The 9,505-nt window shown below is 41.9% G+C and overlaps 1 protein-coding gene and 1 long non-coding RNA gene across 15 annotated transcripts in view; one reads left to right on the top strand and one right to left on the bottom strand.

Moving 5' to 3' along the window:
- Nucleotides 1-9,505, top strand: part of LOC111249148 (uncharacterized) — a 334,604-nt gene that overhangs the window by 241,787 nt on the left and 83,312 nt on the right. For 2 of the 14 annotated variants that reach the window (XM_086987397.1, XM_086987395.1), the window contains exon 1: nucleotides 6,750-8,879. The exons of 10 other annotated variants lie outside the window; for them this stretch is intronic. Coding sequence is in view for 1 of the 4 variants with exons in the window: in XM_086987392.1 (XP_086843518.1) it covers nucleotides 8,832-9,006 (175 nt within the window). In the remaining 3 variants the exon portion in view is untranslated. Of the gene's footprint in view, nucleotides 1-6,749; nucleotides 9,007-9,505 lie in introns of those variants that run through there. 2 more of the 14 variants (XM_086987392.1, XM_086987396.1) reach the window with 2 other exon arrangements.
- On the bottom strand, nucleotides 1,934-6,644 carry LOC147755935 (uncharacterized). The gene is made up of 2 exons (XR_015326652.1): nucleotides 3,001-6,644; nucleotides 1,934-2,753 (listed from the first exon to the last, which is right to left on the bottom strand). It is a non-coding gene; the product is annotated as an uncharacterized LOC147755935 (long non-coding RNA).

Raw genomic sequence — 9,505 nt, 5'->3', positions numbered from 1 at the left:
ATCCAATCATGGTCAAAAACAAAACTTTATTATATTTTTTCCCATTTATGTAAATATAAAAATGTTAAATACACCGTCTTAGAACGTTCATGAAGATTAAAATGTGCTGTGACAGCCGGGTAGGGTCGTATCTTTTGACATAATCTCAACAAATCCAATACTATAAGGTCCACCGAAGTCGATATAGGTTTTGTAATGTTTTTATCTCGTTATATAATAGCACGTGTTAATTGCGGACGCGTGGGATGACAAGGTTTACTGTCTGGGGTGGCTGCATTTGCCCTGTAGTAAGACGGGAGACTCTTCTTATGGAAGACTGCTCCATTATTACTATAACCAACAGAAAATGCCACGCAACAAGCAATATCTATATCATCCAAAGCTATTTCCGAATGTCTTTCTGCGGCGGAGTCAGCCGTAAATCGTTTGCTTGGTATCTAACTGCAATGGCAACTTACTTCATACAAAGAGAGTAAAACGTTTGAGAGCCGTATTTGCAAAAGTAAATCACGATATAAAAATTTTGCTAAATAACTATAGACTTATTTCTTGCTTACTAGGCTTCCGCTGACGTTTCTTGACAAAGGTTTAAATACAATTATATAATAATCCGACAAGCGGATATAAGCGAAGTGTTTGATAGACCATTTGGTTTCGCTTTCCAACTGACAAAAATTGGCTTGTGTTCCATTAACTCAGGAGTGAGGAGAACAGTTTCTCCAAATTTTGACCGCATATAAACGCGGCGTCGTGTGCAAATAGAGGAGACAGGGTTCAATAGTGGCCTGCTTTCAGGATACAAGAAATCACAGCCAACCGTAACCCCATTTAGGCACCGAGCGAGCCAGTCTTTGTTGTGTCTGTATTGCAATAGCCTGTCGACCTTAAGTAGCGACTGGAAATTTTGTGGTATAGCAGAAACAGTTCCTCGAGGACAAACCCCTGTCTACTTATACCGCCTTGTATGGCCACAACGTTATCAGAACTAATCACAATAACAAATGTATTTCAGTAAATCTCATATACGATGTGCTTCAAGTAAAATATGGCCATGTGGGCAGGCTACTGGAATAACGAAGGATGACACATACATCTAGCAGATGTTACAACTCTGTCTAAATTGATGGATAATTTGCACGAAGAAAAGAAGCTTCCTCGCCTAGGTGGCAACAATAACGACTTACTGTTCAAAGCAGTGGGACTGACTTGGGAATGACAAGGTGCAATGCTGTTATTAACAGCAGCAAGTACTATTTAGCTAAAATCTTTGTTTATGAGGGTCGTAAGACAGGCTCAGTCTTAACAGAGGTGACTACTTACGCAAACAAACCGAAAAAATTTCCCAGGTTATACCTGTTAAGAACTGCTCAACTACTATAGAATTTTGATGAAGCACAGTTTTGTTCTTGTGTAGATAAGGAAGCCAGCCATGCAGGAGTGCACACGTGTTGTCAATTTTGGCAAATACATGTCTTCTAAGCGAAATATAGAATTCACGCGAGCCGACATAGTTACATATGTGCATAACGAGACGTCCACTTCTTATGGGTAAGTTGGCAGGATAATAGATAAACATTCGAATGACCTATGCTAATTGGTATCTTTAACCTTGCCATTCAATAGCTTTATTATGCCAAGACCTGAAATCTAAGGTTTACTGTTCTCCACTACAGAGCAGACGAATGAATCACTGAAAAGTCAAACCGCATTTATACCAACTACCGAAAGCCGTCAGACGTATCAGAAGGGTTGTTTCAAACGTATTAGTTCTCAGAGTGTTGTCGGGCCTAGAAGCCCAAAAGGGTTAAATAGTTGTTTGGCCTATTTAGTGACTCGTGTGTTACAAAAGGCTTACATTATATCTAAATCAATAAGTTTACATGCAATGCATTAGCAATATATTTTATGTGAATTAGAAAAAAGATAATTGATGTTATAGTGATGAGAGGTTGTGGGATGTTTATTAATGTATTAAAAATAGCGTACAATTGTTACAAATTTTAGAAAACTCAGACCGCAGCAGTCATTAATCATGATTCATTACAGCTTTTACAGCAGCATCCTGTTTTCCGGCCTACAGCCCCCTCCCCCCGTACCGTACTCCCTTCCTATGGCTTTGTTGGTCGCTTTCCTGTGATTTCCTTTGCCCTCATCGGCTCCGCCCGTGCAAAAGTCGTTACGCACGGTCTCTTCTATCCATTATTTCATAGTCATTTGTACTAAAACCTTCATTGCCGCGACACGGAACAGTAACGCCAGCAGACAAACTTCAACATATAACAACAGGTATATTAATGTTCCTCAAACACTTTAGTCTTTGTTGTCCTTTATGTTGATGCAGAATAATTTCATTTCATCGATGGCAGTCTTTGTTTGATTGACAGAGTGGTTTCAACATGCCTATCGCTATACAGTGCTGATAATTGATACATGATTGTACATTTAATCCGACTGAAGCCAATTTTGGAAATTTGAAGTCAGCGTATATCATGGCGAACTGGTTTTACACAGGTCGCTGTATTCATTCTTTTAGGTGCCATGCTTTGCAAGTTTTTATTTCAATACTACTAGTCGAACGTACAGCACTTTGGAGCCACGTTGAAGTGCATCCGACAAGTATACCCGATAACTTGCACTTCTGAGCTCGTAGCGTAATAGGCAACACTTCCGTACTCTAAAGGTATCCAATACACAAAACAGTATGGATCAGATTGTTGAGGAGAATCTTTGCGGACCACCAACATTTTGAACGACTAGAATTAAAAAAAACATTTTAAAGCTTAGACTAACTTTTGACCTTATCTCCTAATTCTGGACTCTGAAATAACAACCTTTAAAGAAAACTCGGTGTCCTGCAGAGGGTTTTTCTCGTTCATTGAGGACAGCTTAGACTAAACACACTGTTTAGAAGCATAGTCGAAAAGGTGCATAAGTTGCATCATGTCTTGATCACATATGCATGAGCGTCATTTAAGTTATCTCTTCATTAAGAAAACGTACCTTACATTGGACGAAAACTTCCTATTGCTCATAGATTGTTTCAAAGTGCCATTCCTAGATCCACAAAGCTTCGAACAATTTTGCCACGTTGAGCTTTCCGAATAAGAGATGCTTTTTTCCATACTTTAACATCGACTGAAGAAAAAACATTGAAGAACCAGCGCTAAGAAAGTCTTGTTTATTGCCGTTTCTTAAACGGCTATCGAAATCTTCCAGTTTTATGTTCGGGTACTTTTCGTTCGGGTAAACAAACATTTTGCGGATGATTGAACCGGTATCATCTTCTCTCATTCGTATCCGCAGTCTGGACTATTTATCTACACCGCCGTCAAAAGGTGATACGACGATGTCCTTTTATAATCGCATCGCGCAGCAATCACGGAGTCGGCGTGGGCTGCGCGGTCCTTCTTGAGTCTGTATGAGGAACCCTATCTGGGTCGATTCATAAGCATACGCTCCGTCTATTTCGGATGATTGGCAAAAGCATATAGTACCTAATCTGATTGCTGCACTTGCAGATAAATCCTTCAAAAAATCGATAGCTATAGTAGAACTGTATTATATCGTGAGATATGTAAACGCGTTCAAAAGTCCGAAACGACCCACTGCATTTGACGATAGCCCCTAATGCCTAACTTGGTTTTTTAGATTCTGACGGCCGGAAATATTAGGGTGTCATCGAAGCGAAAAACACACCAAATACGATTGTGAGTGTATTGGCAAACAAGTGCATAATACCCCTTGTCGTATATCAGGTCCGGTCTAACGGCTCTAACGATTCTAGAGTTTGAAAAAGGTTGACAGCCTCTGTGGACCGTAAGGCTATTAGCTCACATCCCGAAACGACGGATGTCGATAAGAACATGACCTTGCGAGTGGCAAGGTCAGCGGTTCGACGGATAGCGATACGTAGAGTATCACTGGGTTCTTTTCGATTGATAACGTTGTATTGCGTCAGACTATTACGCTTTCCGGTTGGTGCCAATCAGGCGTTCGATCGTGGAGGTCTTGGAGAGACAAAATGTCATCTATGATAAGCCTAGGCGTTCATCAATAGAAAAGAAAAGCGAATTCGAGACAGAAGAAATCGAAACAAAGAACATCCGCATCAATAAAAATTCTTCATCGGTGTCGTAGATCCGTTCCGTTCGGAGGCAATGTCACTCAACAATGGGCACGATGAAAGCGCAACGTGTGCTTAAACTTCGTCAATAATTAAGGATTTCCAGTAGCAGTAACCCCATTTCAATTTTGATTTCTTACATGACCACGAAAACATTGTACGAGCAACACTCTCTCGGATAGGTGTGTGTGGGTATTGTATCAATACATTGTATCTGTACAATATGTTGTTTTAGAATGCTAGGCCAAATATTGAATTCAAGGCCAATACTGTCTCTGCACTGCCAGTATTGGCGATTGTCAGTACCGCCAGTACGGTGTGAAGATGCGCGACGCGAACATAAATATCAGTACATTGCAATTTTTAGCTAAATGCCGTCCAAATCTGTTTGTCAGTAGCTTTATTATTCGCAGCAGTATATTGAATCCAGAAAAACGCTATAGCAACAGATCATTGTCTGACTGATTCGTTTGTTGTTTTGGTAATCGGTGAGCAAAGCAACAGTGGTTCGGTTATATTGCCTTTCAGAGAACATCGTCTGCTATATCTACCTTTTAAACAGAACGAAGTAACTGGTTTGAGCCCGCACGCCTCAATGAAATTGCTTGAAGTTGCGCCACATGAAATATCAAAGATTAACAACTAGTCCTCATTATTTTTGCTCAGTTGCCTGGCTTACGGATGGCACGTTCCCGCAGTAAACGTCCGACGGCCGAGGGCTGAGGACACGGTACACAATTTAACCTGAACCTAACCATATCATCAGCCGTTTTTGACCTACTGAGATGTTGCCTGCGCTAAGCTGGCATCTTCTGCCGCTTAGAACACGGACTCCTAAACGATAAAAATATGGTCAACATTTTTTTTTGACAATTTTTGAGACAACAACGGGTCGGCAAGTTCGTTCTCGACTAGTTTAGCTTAATGCTAGACGCTGGCGCGGAAATATAATAACAGTGCATATAGTCGAACTCGTGCTCGTGTTTGCGCTACTGGTTCCAAGCTGTTCCGTCGAAGGAACAGTGTCGAAAGGGTGGTGCAAAAATAAACGACGGTTGTGAGTGGTTTAAGGTCTATATGCAGAACGAAAGGGGTGAATACGAGTCGAATCGTCGTGGGTGCCGCTAGCGGATAGCGGGAACACCACGAGTAGGAACGAAGGACGGCAGCTACATTAAAACGGACACAACGCTACGAAGGCGGCTCGGAGCAGCTCGTCTCTATCCACCTACCGAGTAGATTCGTCTTGTAATGCGCTTGCAAAATAGAAAAAGGAAGGCAACCGGTTACTACTATTACTACTACTACTAGACGAAAAGGTGGAAAAGAACGCGCACATTCTATGAATTCTAAGCAGGTCAATACGCACACACATCACGTACTGGCAGATGCTGAGTCCACATAAACTTAGCCCGACACAACACATCATCTTACCGTAGAGACTCAAAGCCCGCGAACATCCAAACATGAACTACGGGACGAAAAGAAAGTTCCGACAGACAGAAAGCTAACACGTTAAAATCATGGCAGGATCTCTTGGAAATAAGTGCTCTTAGGTATAAGCGCGCGACAAGGGGATGTACTGCCAAGTACGGAACAAGAAGCCAATGAGAAACAAGCATAGAATGAAAAACCCTGTCGACAAACGTGCCTCTAACATGCATCGCTTACGTCATTGCGTCTAACGACAGCTAAAACGAGCGCCAACAGTAGACGTGGAGAGTGAAATGTTAACGTAAATATTATAGTGCTGCATTACTATTAGGAATTAGTACCCAAATAGTATATTCGTCTGAATAGCGATTCCTTACAGTCAAAATCTCCCCATCCAGTTGAATCTCGATCGGGCTTGTACCGTATCAAAGAGTTCTTCTTGTTTTCATAAGGCCGCTCGCGTTATTTAAACAGTTATGACAATAGGTACTAGATAGGATCTAGCTGGTTGACGCGCATCGTATAATGTGGTACACATTTGATCTTTGTGTGAATGTATTAGGAATCTCGAGAGATCTCTACGACAACACTGGACGAGACGAAAGATCATGCTGCCAAAACTTAATTGTTAGAAATATAAAAAACACATATGTTCGTCGTATATCATGCAGAATGACGAGGACAAAATGAAAAAAAAAGGAGGACAGCACAAAGAAGATATAATGTCGATGCAAGGACGAAGCCGTAGTGGCTCACAACGGATTCTTCGAGTTCCACTGTGTTTGTCCGCGTGGGGAGCAGGAAGTGGTGAAATAATCCTATAAGACTGATGGTGAATCGGCTTAAATTGATGTCTGCCTATCGCTGTGGATTAAAAACATATAAAGCTCGTAGCCTTTTATTCTAGCTACTGCTGCTAACTAGAGTGTTTTCTTCTATTGAGTCTCAATTTGACCTATGTTTCTCGCCGCGCCAGGAAGGAGAGATTGCAGTACCAACCGGTGCAAGTGTGTACATTATTGTGGTCTTATCAGCAAGCGCGTATCTCTCTCTCAACCTTTGGACACTCGACATCTGTTTCCCTCTCTCCGTTTGCATTAAGCTGTCCCCTTCCCTTTACTTCCCCCTCCCCTCACAACCCCCTTTCGTCTCCGTAGACTCCATTTATGATAGGCACAGCCCAAGGCTGTCGAAGGAATAGTCACGTCTGTTCGGATAGAGTGTTACGGCTAAGACGTAATCGTGCAGCTACGCCATGTATTGAGAACAAAACCACCTAGCCTTTACGTAGAGTCCTGCACAGCAGTGGAGGTATTGTTAGCAATATCGATGATACAAAACAAACAAAATTTTTATGTTTAGCACAGCTTATCTTGATAACTGGAAATCGCCTAGAAGCGAACTGCATCAGCGTTGGCGACAGTCGGCTAAAGACAGGACAAACACCGCTGTATCAATGGCTTTTTTGACTGCTCAAACATCTGCGAACTAATCATTCAGGCCCGCGACACCTGATGCTGCTCACAGCGCAGAAAACATCAGTACAACCCAGACTATTATACAGAAGAATCATTGTTGTTCATCGGCGCCAATATGAAACGGACTATGGCCCCCCAAGAATAGTCGCTTGATGTTTGCGCAATAAGAACTCAGTAGAATGAGCAGATTTCCTGCTCTCAGAGATTTTCCGCTAGCGATACATTGTAAGATCTACCGTTGTCAGAAGCACTGAGTGGTATTCTCTACCAGGATAAAAGAAGAGAGGCTGGAGCAGCGTCGAGAGCTCCATGGTTCTCTAACGCAGTCCGTCTGGTAATCCTCGACTGATGGTTTATCAGTAGTTTAGGTATTTCTACCGTATACGCTGCTTTATCAAATAAAAAGGCCAAGGTCAAGCCAGGAAGCGGGCCCATCTGGAGGTTGCAGTGCGGTCCACAATCACCCTCCTTCGGGATATGGACACACGGTCTACTCTAACAGTTGCTAACGGTAAACCTTCCCATGAAAACATGAGCCTCTCGCATGAATACAAAGGATCGTGCGATGTAGCAAATTGGATATTCCAGGGCAGAGGAGTGCTTTTTGAATAAAATACCTAAAGGGTCTGCGAAACAGCAGCGTAAAACGAAGCGAGCACTATTCGTTTGGTAAAACCTAGGAACTTCTAAAAGACACCAAGTTTTCGGCGAGCCTCTAAAAATACTAAATTTCAGAGAGGTATTGTGTGTAATTTAAGTCTTTCTTTCATCGATTGCTGAAGTCAGTGAACGTGAAAAGAAAGATGTAAAATTTCACTAAATTGGGGCTTAATTACGAAATAAAACTGATCAGGCTTTACAGAAACATTCAATACCATATCCATGGTCGAATTTCAGTGAACAGTCCTTGGATATATCTTAAGTGATTAGGTAGCAAACGTGTTCTCTACGACCTTTCGTGGTCATTTTAATTATTTCAGCCCACTTGTGTTTGATGCGTTCGTTTCTTACTCACACTTGCATTATAAGACCAATCATATGTCGCGCAAGCTTACTAATAGGAATCTATACACACTGGTATTCGAGGCTGTGCAAGTCATGGTAACGACATTGTACCCGTATCACGGATATATATGTCTGCTCGTCGCACCTGCAGCAGCAAAGGTCCGCGGGCTCTCTGACTCATGAGCGCGCCACAAGCCTTATTGCGGATACAAAGATAACGGCAACGGTACAAGAGAGAGAATATCAGCTTCCAGAATACGACAATGAAAAAAACGTCGCGAAGAGCACATCACCGCAGTGGCTATGTGAGTGGTTGTTCAGTGACATACAGTTTCGTTGAATGTACGCACGATGACAGCAAAGAAGACGGCATCGTTACTACCGACAGTCGCCGCTAGACACTAAACAAACTGCTCACTATATCAGTTCTCTGCTCGAGCGCATTATAGAGTGATTACGTGAGTCTTGCGCAGGTGATAGCACTGGTGACCACGTATACGCACAACTACGCTGTTCTTCCTTCGTAGTAACTTTGAAAAAGTCGAAAGACATGATAGAATAAGCAGCGGAAAACAATGTAGGTTCGTCTAGAAAAAGACAAAGATTACTATGGCAGAACGTCGGAAGATAGTACTCGAAAAATGTGAAACCCGGTCAGGTTGACGAAACATGCCCTGGATATTCAAGTGCTTTTTGATTTTCAAATATTGCGCGGCTGTTCTGTTTAAAACTCTGATGTCTGACCGTAAACCACGCAGAAGATTTAGCATGCGACCAACCAATAGAGAAAAATGACAACGTCAGTTCGACGCAGCCAATCATTAATTGTTTTTTACCGAGTAGGTAATCAGGTGATCTTTGAAGTGAATGGAGAAAGAGTTTTCTTCCCACGTAGAGTTTTTATTAATCAAGCAGGTCGTCGCGGCCTTTCAAACAGTGCCACGCGAAAGGACTATTGGTTACCCCGTAAGTCCCACTTACAACCTGTACTTCTCCGTTTAATTTGCGATTTGTTTTACATTCCTCTTCGTTCTAGTATTATTGATCTAGCACATTAAAGGTAAGTTAGCTCGAGGTACATTATCGCATTATAATCGACTACTTTCAATCCATTTGTACAAGAAGTTTTCTGTCTTTATCAAAAATGTAGCGTACGGTATGTAAATGTTGAACCTCTTTCAGCATACGTCGTCCAAGCCAACGTAACGAATAATGAAATGCTTGTTTGCCTCTTAAAGCGTATGGCCTGAATTATTTTCAGGCTATTAAGTCATTGCCACATACGATTATTGGGTGCGTAAATAAAACAGTCAGGGTTTTATCACCGGTTAGCCCTTTTACTGAACTACTAGGCGGAACAATATGCGTGTTCTCGTTTTTAAAAGCTTTAACAACGCTGATCGTATAATGGTTTCAGTTTTCTCTGCAAATCGATGGATCACTGCAATACAATGTAGTTTGGCTA

This window comes from Varroa destructor, unplaced genomic scaffold (genome assembly GCF_002443255.2).
Source record: "Varroa destructor unplaced genomic scaffold, Vdes_3.0 BEIS01000004.1, whole genome shotgun sequence".
NCBI classification, from domain to species: Eukaryota; Metazoa; Arthropoda; class Arachnida; order Mesostigmata; family Varroidae; genus Varroa; species Varroa destructor.
The sequence above is the reverse complement of the archived record's forward strand: the minus strand, read 5'-3'. Positions and strand labels throughout refer to the sequence as shown.